The sequence below is a fragment of the Rhinopithecus bieti genome, unplaced genomic scaffold (genome assembly GCF_001698545.2).
Source record: "Rhinopithecus bieti isolate Rb0 unplaced genomic scaffold, ASM169854v2 scaffold_1918, whole genome shotgun sequence".
Lineage (NCBI taxonomy): Eukaryota > Metazoa > Chordata > Mammalia > Primates > Cercopithecidae > Rhinopithecus > Rhinopithecus bieti.
Window position 1 is genome coordinate 2,064,260 of NW_016803680.1, and position 15,141 is coordinate 2,079,400.

A 15,141-nucleotide genomic window follows, 5' to 3' on the forward strand; every position below is an offset into this window, starting at 1 on the left:
TTTTTTGAGACGGAGTCTCACTCTGTCGCCCAGGCTGGAGTGCAGTGGCTGGATCTCAGCTCACTGCAAGCTCTGCCTCCCGGGTTCATGCCATTCTCCTGCCTCAGCCTCCCGAGTAGCTGGGACTACAGGCGCCCGCCACCACGCCAGGCTAGTTTTTTGTATTTTTTTTTTTCAGTAGAGACGGGGTTTCACCGTGTTAACCAGGATGGTCTCGATCTCCTGACCTGGTGATCCGCCCGTCTCGGCCTCCCAAAGTGCTGGGATTACAGGCTTGAGCCACCGCGCCCGGCCAATTTTTGTATTTTTAGTAGAGACGAGGTTTCATCACGTTGGCCAGGATGATCCCAATCTCCTGACCTCGTGATTCACCTGACTCGGCCTCCCAAAATGCTGGGATTACAGGCGTGAGCCATCGCGCCCTGCAGTAGTGTTAATTTTTTTACATAGGTACAGAGAACCTGCTTCTACTGGCAAACAAGTCTCATAAGAATGTGGGAGTTCATCATTCCCAGCTTCATCAGAATCTTCTCATTTGTCCTCATTCCAGTCTTCAGGATATCATTCTTTCCTAAGCAATGCCTTCACTTTAATGGTAGTTACTCTGCAAAGTTGGGAATTCAATTTGTATTGTAATTCAGCCACCCACAGAATGAGGCTGTGGGGTTGTTTTTTAGCAATCTCAGCCCTGTGGCTGTGTGAGTCTCTTTCTTGACAGACGTACACATTTAAGGACATTTATGTAGCCCTTCATCTGGAAATTTGAATCCCTAAGCTTATCCTTTTCTTTCCCTATTTTGTCATGCAAAATTAGAAGCATCTAGCTAATCTCATTATGCTTGTTAGTTTGACAAAAATGTTCACCAGTATCATACATATGGATACCTGGTCACCCAGTATCTTACCTCTTGTAAGAATTTGATTATGAGTGTCCAGTGGTTTCAGATCTTTGTTGCCACATCAGTCATGGACTATCAGAGAGAGAGAGAGATTGATTGAGATTGAGATTTTAAGAAATTGGCTCACATGATTGTGGATGCTGTTATGTTTAAAATCTGAAGGGCAGGCTAGCAGGCTGGAGACCCAGGGAAGATTTTAAAATATTGTAACCACCCAGCGAGTTCTCCTTTCCCATAGCCAAGACCGAGCTGATTTATCAAAACAGGAGAATTGCAGTAGAGAAATAGTTTAAATCACAGAGCTTGCTGAATGGGAGACTGGAGTTTTATTATTACTCAAATCAGTCTGCCCCAAAACTCGGGGATTGGGATTCTTAAGGATAATTTGGTGGGTAGGAGGTCAGAAAGTGGGGAGTGTTGATTGATCAGGTCTGAGATGAGATCTTAGGGAGTCACAGTTGTCCTCTTGTGCTGAGTTAGCTCCTGTGTGAAGGCCGCAAGACCAGATGAGTCAGTTTATCAATCTGGGTCGTGCCAGCTGATCCATTGAGTACAGGGTCTGCAAAGCATCTTAGGTGTTAACCTAAGATCAGTCATGTTACCCCCAGAGCAATTTGGGGAGGTTCAGAATCTTGCAGCCTCTAGCCGAATGACCCCTAAACCATGATTTCTAATCTTGTAACTAATTTGTTAGTCCTGCAAAGACAGTCTAGTCCCCAGGCAGGAAAAGGGTTGTTTTGGGAAAATGCTGTTATTGTATTTGTTTTAAAGTTAAACTACAAACTAAGTTCCTCCTAAAGTTAATGCAGCCTATGCCCAGGAATGAGCCAGGACAGCTTGGAGGTTAGAAGCGTGATGGAGTCTGTTAGGTTAGATCTCTTTCACTGTCATAATTTTCTCAGTTATAATTTTTGCAAAGGTGGTTTCAATATCTTTACACCAACATCTAGATTAGTGTTTTACCAAATATCTGCCTGTTATGGCCTAACCAAGTTGACATGTAAAATTAACCATCACAACAGCATATAGTTGCGGCTTTAAAAATCCAGTCTGACAGTTTCTGCCTTGTGTTTGCATTGTTTAATCCATTCACATTTAATGTCGTTATTGATATAGTTGGATATATTTCCATTTTACACTTTTTCTGTATCATTTGTTTGTTCTTCTGTTCATCCTTTGCTGCTTTCCTTTGCAATTAGTGAAAATTTTATAAAGTAACATTTCAATTCTTTCAATTATTTTTTCACTATGTTTTTTGAGTAATTTCCTTAGTAGTTGTTTTAGGACTTGCAATATGCTTCACTTATCAAATCTACTCAACTTATTAAAATCTACCTCAGTTTAATGCTAAATTAATTTCAGTGAGATATAAAAACTTTATTCCTATATATCGGTATTGTCTATTATTCCTCTTTTTTCTATTATTATACATAGTACATCTACATGTTATAGACCCAGCAATACATTATCATACTTATTACTTTATGTAATGTTTTGTCTTTTAAATAAACTAAGAGAAGAATGGACAGCAAGTATGTATTTTTAGCCCTTGTTATACTAACCATTGTATTTACCATTTCTGGTTTTCTTCATTTGTTCCTATGTATTTGAGTTACCATCTAGTGTCATTTATTTAGAAGAACACAGATTTGCTCACTCCCACCTTCTTTGTGCTATTATTGGCAAATATATTATATTTCTCTGTGTTATAGGCCCAAACATACAAAAAAGTATATACATATCATTTTGTACAGTTGTTCTTTAAGTCAGCTAATGGAAGAAAGGAGAAGAAGCATGCATTTATGCCATTTCTTAGTTCCATAACTGTCTTTATAAGCACTTTTAAAATATGGATTCGAATTTCTGTCTGGGGTCAATTGCTTGTGACTGAACAACTTCCTTTAGGATTTCCTGTAGAGCAGGTCAGCTAGCAACATTTTCTTAAAATTGTTATGTGTTAATGTCCTTATTTTGCCTTTATTGTTTAAACATAGCTCTGCTGGACAGAAGATTCTTGGGGATAGTTTTCTGTTTGTTTGTTCTTGTTTTTTCTTTCAGCACTTCGTACATGTCATTCCCCTGCTTTCTGGCTTCTATTGTTTCTAATAAGAAGTCAGTTGTCAACCTATTGGGGTTCTTTTGTAGGTTATGAGTGTTTTTCTCTTTCTTATTTCAAGAGATTTTTTCCTTGTCTTTGGCTTTCAGCAAATTTACTGGTATGTTTATGTATAGACATCTTTGTGTTTATCCTGCTTGGTGTACGTTAAGCCCCCTTGATGTGTAGGTTAATATTTTTCATCATATTTAGGAAGTTTCCAGCCATTACTTCTTCAAAAATGTTTCTGTTCCTTTTTCTACTTTCTATTTGGCATACCCATTATGGGAATGTTGATATGCCTAATGGTGTCCCAAATTCCCCTGAGACTTTGTTTTTCTTCATATGTTTTCTTTTTGTTCTTCAGACTGCATTATCTCTTTCTGCCTGTCTTCATGTTTGTTAATTCTTTCTTCACATCTACTATTGAGCTCCTCTACTGAGTTTTTCATTTCAGTTATTGTACTTTTCAACTCCAGAACCTATATTTGGTTCCTTTTTAATAATCTGTATCTCGTTATTCTCTGTTTTATAAGACATTGCCATAACACCTTTCTTCATTTCTTTAAGCATGGTTTCCTTTACTTTTAGAATATATTTGTAATGGTTACTTTAAAGCTTTTGTCTGTTACAACTGATGTCTGGTCACTTTTTCACAGTTTCTGTTGCCTGGTTTTTTTCCTCTATGTGACACAAACTTTTATTTTTTTTGCATATGTTGTAATTTTTTTTTTAACTGAACTCTGAACGTTTTTGATAATATATGTTGGTAACCGTGGGTACTATTCTCACCAAGGGAGTTGTTGCTGTTTGCTAGTTTATTGTTTAGTGACTTGCTGAGCAGTTTCAGTGAAGTCTTTCCCTTCCTGTGTGAAGCCTCAGATGTTGTTCCTCAGAGGGTGCAGACCTGGGCATGGGTACAGTCATCCCTGGATGACAGTGATTTTTGCAGGGTTCTTGACTGTCTCTTTTCATTACTACATCCAGCTATTAAACTCCACTAAGTTTAATATTAATCCAGCTATTAAACTTGACTAATCTCTTACTTCTTATTGGTTTCAACAATGCCCTGGGGTGTGAATTTCTCCAAAAACTGATCCAATTAAATTATATGAGTAATTTGAAGTCAGGATTTAAGCTTCATCTTTACCCCAGGAGGGCTCTTCATAGCTGTCTTTTTCCTTGGTTCTCTTCAGTAAACTACCTAGCATATGGTTTTATTTATACCTGTAATGGAGCTAGCTAGCAGTCACCTCTTAATTGCTTTCCATCAAAACTTCCTTTTCTTTTTTTTGAGATGGAGTTTCACTCTTGTTGCCCAGGCTGGAGTGCAATGGTGCAATCTCAGCTCACTGCAATCTCCCCCTCCCAGGTTCAAATGATTCTCCTGCCTCAGCCTCCCGAGTAGCTAAGATTATAGTTATGCACCACCATGCCCAGCTAATTTTGTATTTTTAGTAGAGACAGGGTTTCTCCATGTTGGTCAGGCTGGTCTTGAACTCCTGACCTCAGGTGATCTACCCGCCTTGGCCTCCCAAAGTGCTGGGATTACAGGTGTGAGCCACTGCACCTGGTCTGTTTTTTACAGCATCCTTAGACTTTAACTTCCTCCATCCTCTGTTTCAAATTAAGTCAATTACATTGGGGAGAGCAGAGGTGTTCTCTGTCTTATGGCCCAACTCTCCCCCTGGGCAAAACCTCTGAGCTGGGATAATGGAATGCTTTTCTGCTTCAGGGCTGGATGCTCAGTGGAGGACAGTAGCCTCTGGCCTTCTTGGCTTGCCTCTCCAAGCATAAAACCCTTTCCCTATGAATGAGCCAAGGCCCAGTCCCCAGTATAGCACCTCATGCCCAAGGTAGCCTTCACCTTATGAATAGGGGCTGAGTCGAAGAAAGGAGACCCAAAGTCATAGCTATACTTACCCAAAACATAACCTCTGCAAAAGGTTGCTAAGGATAGGATGAGAAATGCTAGCCTTCTTCCCCTTATAGAAATATACCTTAGCCCTTGATTGGAAGCTGGGGGAAAAGGGAGTCTAATATTTTTGGCTGAACTTGTGTAGAGTAACATTCTGTCACACTGGCCTGTGGGAAGGGAGGAGAGGATGTGGACCATGGATTTCACTGTTCTTAACAAGTCTAATAGATTTCCTTGAATAAATGTTTCTTCATTTGCTGTATGCCCTTAGGATACGCTATGATTTGAATATGTTTCCCACATTTCATGTGTTGGGAACAGAACCCCCAATGTGGCAGTATTGAAAGGTAGGGCATTTAAGAGGTGATTGAATGCTGAGGGCTCTGCTTTCATGAATGGATTAATCCATTGATTAATGGATTGATGAGTTAACATGGAGGTGGAACTGGTAGCTTTATAAAAAGAGGGAAAGCAACCTGAGTAAGCATGTTAGCATGAGATGAAGCATGTCAGCTCTCTCACCAGGTGATGTTCTGTGCTGCCTTCAGACTCTGTAGAAAGCCCCCACCAGGAGTAAGCCCTCACCAGATGCTGAGCCATGCCTTTGGACTACCCAGTCTCCATAATTGCAATAAATAAATTGCTTTTCTTTATATAAATTACCCAGTTTTAGGTATTCCGTTATAAGCAACAGAAAATGGACTAAGGCAGGATCATTACTAAAGGCTTTAAGTGGTTATATTTTAAAATAACTTTCACCAGTTTCACTGGGGTACAGGTTTACAGACCTGTTAAAGTGTTATTCTGGAAGTCTCAAAATTATTCCATATCAAGTCTTACTGACTTTTTCTCTCTCCTTCATAAAACAGAGTCAGTTCTTATTATTCTTTCTATGTGTTGAACATTCTGTGGTTGTAACAAATCATATTTGTTTATCTCAGTGTGGCTTCAATTTTTCATGAGGTGTCTAATTCACCTCATGAAAAAACAAGTTATGTAATCCTAATTTCTTAATCTATAGAAAACAGAAATCAATGTGTTCTGAAATAACTGGACAAAAATGTCTTGAAAATTATGCCAAATTTCTGCTCTAACATGTTTGGATCAGTTTCCTGAAACTACTTGGTCTAGTCAAGGTGACTAAAGAGCATTAATATTTGCAACATTTATCTTGAAAACATAGACCGTGGGGTCCAGTGAGTTTTTTAGGAAAAGTCCTTTTAAATCTTGCTGAACTTCTTAGCTCCCATTCCCTTCAAAGGGCATTTATCATTCCAAACTCATTACTGTTATGTTTAAAAGCTTTTTTACTCTCTTGAGATGATTTTCTTCTTAAAGATCCAGGTGATAAAATCGTTTTTCTGTTTTAAATGCTTTAAGTTGTCTTTCAAAGTATTAAAGTACACATCGTAGCATGTTAATTCATAGTCTCTCTACCATCTGAGTGCCTTTTTCCTCTCCTCTGGTCCTCATTCTTCTTTCTCTGGTGAATTATTCATTACTCACAACTTATCAAATTATACGTGAGCGCTGAAGTGCTATTCAAGAAGTCTCTTAGAAACGACTCAAACTTTCTGTTTTAACATCTTTTAATATTATCCCTCAATTTAGCTTTTATGAAGCCACCCAGGCTAAAACAGATGCCTAAAGGGTATCTACCTCTATAATTTTTGTTTTGAAAATACAGGATATAGTGTCCAAGGAATTATCTGGGCAATCTGAAGATGAAGATGTACAAAACGAAAGAAAGAGAATCCTGGAGCAGCCTCAGGAGTTGCTGGATTCTATAGTACTTATTAAAGAACTCATAAAGGTAATATAATTCAATGGCTAACATACACTGGCTTCATTTCTACTTAGGAGTGTGCCACTGGTGCCAAGGGCTCACTGTGGTTCTTTGGGCTCTATATGTATTCTCCCCGTAGAACAGAAGAGTTATCATGAAACTGTCTCAAGTAGTGATCCATAGGGGTCTGAGATATTACTAATTGTATTTTACCTATAAGTATTCTTTACTGAATTGTGTTTCCTGGATTTTTTTTAGATATATTTTAAGTGCCCAGCCATTCTGGCTGTAAAAAATATCTCCCTTGCAATCCAAAAGGGGGAGTGCTTTGGATTGCTTGGATTCAATGGAGCTGGAAAAACAACTACTTTCCAAATTTTGACTGGGGAAGCGAGCCCTACCTCTGGAGATGTGTTGATTGATGGCTTTAGCATCACAAAAGATATCCTACAGGTAAGAGGCTGTTACAGTCTAAGATGTGAGAAGCATAAGGAATGACTCAGGTTCAGGTAACAGGTAGATGGCTAGGGAAGGGAGATGGGAAATATTGGATGTATTGATATTTATTTTGTTGATGCAGTCAGTGGATTCTGGAGAGGGAAATAAACTTTTGAAGAGAGAGTGAAGCAGTAAGAGCAGAATCTAAAACAAGAGTGTCTTCTGTGTTCTTTGTTAAAAGTAAAAGGCAAGTTCTTTCAACATTACATCTAACATATGCCAGACAAGGTATGGTAAAGGTGTAAGAATGGTAAGGCTGGGCAGAAGGAGAAGATGACCTGCAATTCAGTTGCACCTGAGGCCTTGCTCCGTCTTACTGAGAGCTCTGCAGCAAGATGGCCTTCCACAAGTCCCCCAAGTGAAGCAAAGTCACTAGCCTTTGTATCTCTGCATCTGCCAGTCATTGGCCACACATGCCACCTGGAAGAGAGGGTGTAACCTTGGAAAGAAGCTAAGTGTGGGGAGAATTTCAAGAATAAGAGAATTAGCAAATGTGTCAAACACCAGGAAGACTAAGGCAAGGTAAAGCCTGGATAATGTACATTGGCTTTAGTAAGTAGAACTTCATTGACGAGGTTGGCAAGAGCAATTGCACTAGGGTTAAGTGGGTGGTAGTAACAAGAGCGTGAATAGTGAATTCATTTCTCCTCACTTCATCACATCAGCCACATCACCATAGAAGTAGGAAAACGGAGTTGGCAGAGTCTGCATCCTGCGGGATAAACAGTAGTCTAGTTTATTAGTCCGTTCTCATCCTGATAATAAAGACATACCCGAGACTGGGTAATTTATAAAGGAAAGAGATTTAATTGACTCACAGTTTCACATGACTGGGGAGGCCTCACAATCACGGAGGAAGGCAAATGAGGAGCAAAGTCATGTCTCACATGGCGACAGGCAAGAAAGCTTGTGCAGGGGAACTCCCATTAAAACCATCAGATCTCATGAGATGTATTCACTATCACAAGAACAACACAGGAAAGGCCTGCCCCCGTGATTCAATTACCTCCCACCGAGTCCCTCCCATGACAAGTGGGAGTTATGGGAGCTACAATTCAAGATGAGATTTGGGTGGGGACACAGCCAAAGCATATCATCTGGTAACCAGAAGTGAAGCTAAAAATGTGGATTATACTTTGAAGAAAGTTAGCTGTGAGGCAAAATGAAGAATGAAAATTCACCCAGATTTGTAATAAGGACAGAAAATATTTCATAGGGTGAATAACTGAAGCACATTTATACTAGAAGAGGAGGAGTTAAAGAAACAGAGGAGGGAGTGATACATGATGGCAGGAGGTGATCTGTTCCTGCCAGGTGGTCCTTGCAAAAAAGTCAGGGGACATGAGGTCTCCCCTAACTATCTTTGTTCATACTATTTGTCCCCTTGGGGAACATAAGGGTGGCATAAAACAGTCCAGTCTCCTGACTGTGAGTAATGGAGAAAAATTTTAAGTGAATCTGGTACCAAGGAGCAAAAGCTAAATTGGGAACTAAAAAGACAGTTAATACAAAATGTCGTATTTTAAAAAAGAACAGGCATATGGGCAAAATGTCAGCCTTCTGCAAGGACTGATTCAAAGTTCAGTCAATCTGAGGGAACTCTTTCAAGCCTGAGAGAATCTCTCCAAATTTGCTATTCTAAAACATTTATCATATTTTATGTAACAGATGGTAATATTTTCATTTATTCAGACCTTAAAATTTTTTACATTGTCTTTCTATTGTGGTAAAATGCATAATGTAAAATTGAAAATGCATAATATAAAAAAGTTCATCTTCAGAACTTTCTCCTTAAATTAAATATCTCTACTCATTAAACAACAACTCCTCATCCCTTCATTTACTCCTTTGAATTTGACTATACTAGGTACCTCATGTAAGTAGAGTCATATAATATTTTCCTTGTATATCTGATATACTTCACCTAGCACAATACCTTCAAGGTTCACCTATGTATTTGAATTTCGTTCAGTTTGGCCAGGCACGGTGGCTTATGCCTGTAATCCCAGCACTTTGGGAGGCCAAGGTGGGCGGATCACTTGAGGTCAGGAGTTTAAGACTAGGCTGGCCAACATGGTGAAACCCCATCTCTACTAAAAATACTAAAATTAACCAGGTGTGGTAGTGTGTGCCTACATTCCCAACTATTTGAGAGGCCGAGGCAGGAGAATTGCTTGAACCAAGAAGGTAAAAGTTACAGTGAGCCAAGATTGCACCATTGCACTCCAGCCCAGCCTGAGCAACAAGAGCGAAACTCTGTCTCAAAAAAAAAAAAAAAAAAATACAAAACAATTCATTCAGTTTTATGGCTGATAATATTCCTTTGTATGAGTATACAACATTTTGCTTTTCCATTCATCCATTTATGGTACATTTGGGTTGTTTGTACCTTTTGGCTCTTGCAAATAATGCATCAACATTGGTATACAAATATCTGAGCCCCTGCTATTGATTATCTGGGATATGTACCTACAGGTGGAATGCAGAATCATATAGTAATTCTATGATTATTTTCATAAGAACTTCTATACTGTATTCCACAGCAGCTGCGTCATTTTACATTCCTACCAGCAATGCGCAAGAGTTCCAATTTATTCACGTAATCACTAACTCTTCTTAATTTTTGTTTTAATAGTAGCCATCCTAATGAGTGTGAGGTGGTATCCCCTTGTAGTTTTGATTTGCATTTCCCTAACAATTAGTGATATTGGGCGTTTTTTAATGTGTTTATTGGCCATTTGTATATCTTCTTGGAGAAGTGCCTATATTAATCATTTGCACGATTTTAAATTGTGTTGTTTGGTTTCAGTTGCTGTTGAATTAGAGGAATCCTTTATATATTCTGGATATTAATTCATACATGATTTGTAAATATTTTTTCCCATTACATATAACATATGCCAGACAAGGTGCTATAAGGGTGTAAGGATGGCAAGACTGGGCAGAAGGAGAAGATGACCTACAATTCAGTTGCACCTGAGGCCTTGCTCCATTTTACTGAGAGCTCTGCAGTAAGATGACCTTTCACAAGTCCTGCAATTGAAGCAAGGTTGCTAGCCTTTGTATCTCTGCATCTACCAGTCATTGGCTGCACAAGCCACCTGGAAGAGAGGGTGTAACCTGAGAAAGAAGCTTTTTCTGCCTTTTCTGGTATCCTTTGGTGCACAAGTGTTTTAATATGAAGCTCATTTTATCTAATTTTTCTTTTGCTGCCTGTGATTTTGGTGTCCTATCCACAAAATTATTGTCAAATTCGATGCCATGAAGTTTTTCCTCTATTTTTTTTCTAAGAGTTTTATAGCTTAACTAACATGTTTAGGTCTTTGATCCATTTTGAGTTTATTATGGTATATGGTGTAAGGGAAGGATCCAGCATCAATCTCATTCATGTGAATATCCAGTTTTCTCAACACCGTTTGTTAAAAAGTCTGTCCTTTGCCTATTGAATGGTCTTGGCACCCATGTGTGATTAATTGATCATTTCCTGAGGATTTATTTCTAGATCTCTGTTCTCTCTTATGGATCTATATGTGTGTATTTATGCCACACAGTTTTTCATTCCTGAAACTCTTCAGTAAGTTTTGAATTTATAAAGTATGAGTCCTCTAACTTCATCCTTCCTTTCAAAAGATTGTTTTGGCCATTTGGGTCCCAGAAGGTTCTACATGAATTTCAGGATGCATTTTCTACTTCTGCAAAAAAAAAAAAAAAAAAAAAAAGAAATTATCAGGATTTTGATAGAAATTGCATTGAATCTGGAGATTATTTGTAACAACAATAGTAAGTTTCTCAATCCATGAACATGGGATATATTCCTATTTATTTATGTCTTCTTTAATTTTCAGCAATTTTATAGTTTTCAGTGTAAGAGACTTTTAACTTATTGGTTAAGTCTATTCCTATGCATTTTACTCTTTTTGATGCTATATAAATTGAATTGTTTTCTTAATTTCCTTTTGGGGGGTTTTATTGTTAGCATATAGAAATGTAACTGATTTTTTAAAAGAAAAAAATAGATCGATCTATTAATTTCCCTATACCTTGCACAATATGAACAGAATAGATGAATAAAAATTCAAGAAGAACTAAAAGGAAAATAATAAATCCAGAGAAGAGAGAACTGTATAGAAAAACTCACTTTGATTAACTTGGAAAGTGCCACAACATTACCACTAAGCTTCTTAGAATCTATATTAACTATGAGATCTGACTTCATATCAAACGCAACTATCTTTTCCAAATAGAAGTCAGGGTCCAAGCAACCTGACTGAGTGAATATTCAGGGATATAAAACTGGATCATGGTTATAATTTGCTAGGATGCTGCCTTTTTTGTCATTGTTGTTGTATTGTCATTCTCTGCCTGGAGAAAAAAAATTGGATGGTTGCTATAGTGGTTATAATAGAGTCAAGAGACAGATGACTTGGTCTCCAGCACCATTAAGTTATGGGAGGATAGGGAAAAAGAACTCCTAGTCAGGGCTATGAAGGTATTACATAGAAGGCCATATTGGTGACCAAACTAGCTCAAATCTATGCATATCAGTCAACTTTGTGCTTGATATTTTGTGGTTTTTCCCACTCAGAGACATGCTGAGCAGCAACTATGGCTCATGGGATATTGGCAGATCTCATTTTAAATACAAGGGTGGCACTCCTTTTTTAAGTGTAGAAGTAGCAAGGTCTATGTGAATTAGTCACTTTTTCATGGTGCCAGAGTCCATGGAAACTTGACTTACATCCAGGAATCACACAGCTGGTTTCCGTGTTTATTTTTGTTTCTTTGTTTTCAACGTAAGCACTTATAGTTTGTATGGCCCCCAGTTCCCCTGTTTTCTATCTTTGTGCTGACTGAGAAAACAGAGTGCCTTGACCAAACTGAGTTGCTGTTCAAGGCCAGCTTTATGCCTTCTCCTACAGGCTTGGACACAAGCCAGGGCCTGGAAGGTGCCAAGGAACATTCCAAGACACTGATAAAGTTCTTTAAGTTGTTACCCAAAACTGAAAGGTCAAATATCTTGCTAAATACATAGAAAGTAGCCCTGGCCCTGAGCCAAATTCTTTAAACACTCTCTAAACCAACTCCCTCCTTATAGCCATACCCAGGTAGAACATCTTTTTTGCTATCCATCACAAGGACACCACAACTCTCATATGTAAATTTTCCTAACAAATGTTTTGGACTGTTATCTAGGGTTTCTTTCTTTGGAATCCCAATTGGCCCTACCTCAGGGTGATGTGGGACAGTCCACTATAAGAACTCCTCAGCCACCACTTTTGGGGCAACACTGACCATTGGCTCCAAGGACAGAACATAGCTATAAATTTCCCCCGAACACTGCTTTTGCTGGGCCCCATGAGTTTTTGTGTAGTGTTTTCTTTGTTTTCACTCATCTCTAAGCATTTTCTAAATTCTCTTATGATTTCTTCATTTAGCCATTTGTTGTTTAAGAGTGTGTAGTTTAATTTCTGCAAATTTGTGAATTTTCCAGGTTTTCTCCTGTTAATGATACCTAAATTCATCCAATTATGGTTGGAAAAGGTGGTTTATCTTTTCAAATCTACTGAGATTTAATTTATAGCCTAAAATATGGTTCATCCTGGAAGATGTCCCATGTGCACGTGAAAAGAGTGTGTACTCTGTTTTTTGTTGATTAGTGTTTTGCATATGTTAGTTAGATCTAATTGGTTTGTTGTGTTATTTAAGGTGTCTATATCCTTATTGATCTTCTGTCTGGTTGTTCTATTCATTAATGAGAGTAGGCTATTAAAATATCCAACTATTATTATAGAATTGTTTCTTTAATTCTGTCAGTTTTTTCTTCATCTATTTTGAGGATCTGCTATTAGATGTGTAAATGTTTTTACTTTTTACATCTCCATTCTGAATTGAACCTTTTATTAATATGTAATATTCTTTGCTTCTTCTAAATTTTCTTGATTTAAGGTCTATTTTATCTGATATTAGTGTAGCCGCCCTTATACCCCATTTGATTACTAAATGCATGAAATATCTTTTTTTCCATCCTTTCATTTTCAGTCTACTTATGTCTTTTGGATCTAAAGTGAGTCTCCTGGAGATGGCATCTAGTTGAAACATTTTTTTTTTTTTAATTCATTCTGCCAATCTCTGTCTTTTGATTGGAGAGTTTAATGTATTTATATTTAAAGTACTTATAAGGAGAAACTTATTCCATCATTTTGCTATTTTTTCTATATGCCTTATAGCTTTTATATCCCCAATTTCCTGCATTAATTTTTTTTTTTTTTTTTTTTTTTTTTTTTTTTTTTTTTTTTTTTTTTTTGAGATTGAGTCTCACTCTGTCACCCAGGCTGGAGTACTGTGGCACAATCTCAGCTCATTGTAACCTCCGCCTCCTGGGTTCTAGTGATTCTTCTGCCTCAACTTTCAGAGTAGCTGAGATTACAGGCTGATGCCAGCATACCAGGCTAATTGTTTTTTCCTATATTTTTAGTAGAGATAGATTTCACCATATTGGCCAGGCTGGTCTCAAACTCCTGACCTCAAGTGATCCACCTGTCTCAGCCTCCCAAAGTGCTGAGATTACAGATGTGAGCCACCACGCCCAGCCAGCATAACTATTTTCCTTTGTATTTAGTTGATTTTTTTGTAGTAAAACATTTAAATTTCTTTCTCATTTTCTTTTGTAAATATTCTATAACTATTTTCTTTGTAGTTATCAGACAGTACATTTAATATACTAATGTTATAATACTAATTTGAATTTATATCAACTTAACTTCAGGAACATAAAAAACTCTGCTCCTTTACAGCTCCATCACCACCCCTTTCAGTTGTTGATGTCACAAAATTACATCTTTATACATTATGTGCCCAAAACATAATTATTTTAAATGCATTAAAATTTTAAATTACATAGAAAACAAAATGTAAAGTAACAAACTTTTGTTACGATACTATTAGCTTTTATAATTCCCTGTGTATTGACCTTTATTGAGATCTTTACTTCTTATGGCATTAACTTATTGTCCAGTGTCTTTTCATTTCACCTTGTAGGACTACCTTGAGCATTTCCTACAGGATAGGTCTATTGACAACAAACTCCATCCACTTTCATTTATCTGATAATGTCTTAATTTCTTCTTCACTCTTGAAATAGTTTTACCAGATGCAAGATTATTGTTTGACAGTTTTCTTCATTTAACAGTTTTGAGGGTGGATGGGGAAAGGCTTTTCTTCTGATTCAGCCCACTGCCTCTGGTTGCTGAAGTTTCTGATATCTGCTGATAATCTTCAGAGATTTTTTTTAACGTGATCCATGGCTTCTGTCTTCCTGATTTCAAGATTCTCTCTCTGTGTTTGGCTTTTGCCAAATTTATAATAACATGTCTTGATGTGGGTCTCTTTGAGTTCATTTTACTTAGAGTTCATTGGGCTCCTGGATGTTTCTATTAATCAAATTCGGAAAGTTTTCAATCATTATTTCTTCAAATTATCTCTCTGCCCTTTTCTTTCTTCTCCTTCTTGAATACTGCAATGTGTACATTAGTCCACTTGATGGTATTCCAAAGGTTCCTTAGGCTCTGTTTACATTTCTTTGATCTTTTTTCTGTTTTTCTTTTTTTGATCTTTTTTCTTTCTGTTCCTCAGACTAAATAATTGCCATTATCCTACAGTAAAGTTAATTAATCGTTTCTTCTGCCTATTCAAACATGACTTTTTTTTTTTTTTTTTTTTTTTTTTTGAGATGGAGTCTTGCACTGTCGCCCAGGCTGGAGTGCAGTGGTGCAATGTCTGCTCACTGCAAGCTCTGCCTCCTGGGTTCACACCATTCTCCTGCCTCAACCTCCCAAGTAGCTGGGACTATAGGTGCCCCCCACCAGGCCTGGCTAATTTTTTTGTATTTTTAGTAGAGATGGGATTTCACCGTGTTAACCAGGATGGTCTTGATCTCCTGACCTCA

The 15,141-nt window shown here is 37.7% G+C and overlaps 1 protein-coding gene across 1 annotated transcript in view; it reads left to right on the top strand.

Annotated features, from left to right (window-relative positions):
• LOC108513759 (ATP-binding cassette sub-family A member 3-like) overlaps positions 1-15,141 on the top strand; it is a 163,109-nt gene that overhangs the window by 139,584 nt on the left and 8,384 nt on the right. Inside the window, 2 exon segments of the mRNA XM_017849615.1 lie at positions 6,600-6,725; positions 6,957-7,151. Coding sequence (XP_017705104.1) covers positions 6,600-6,725; positions 6,957-7,151 — 321 coding nt within the window.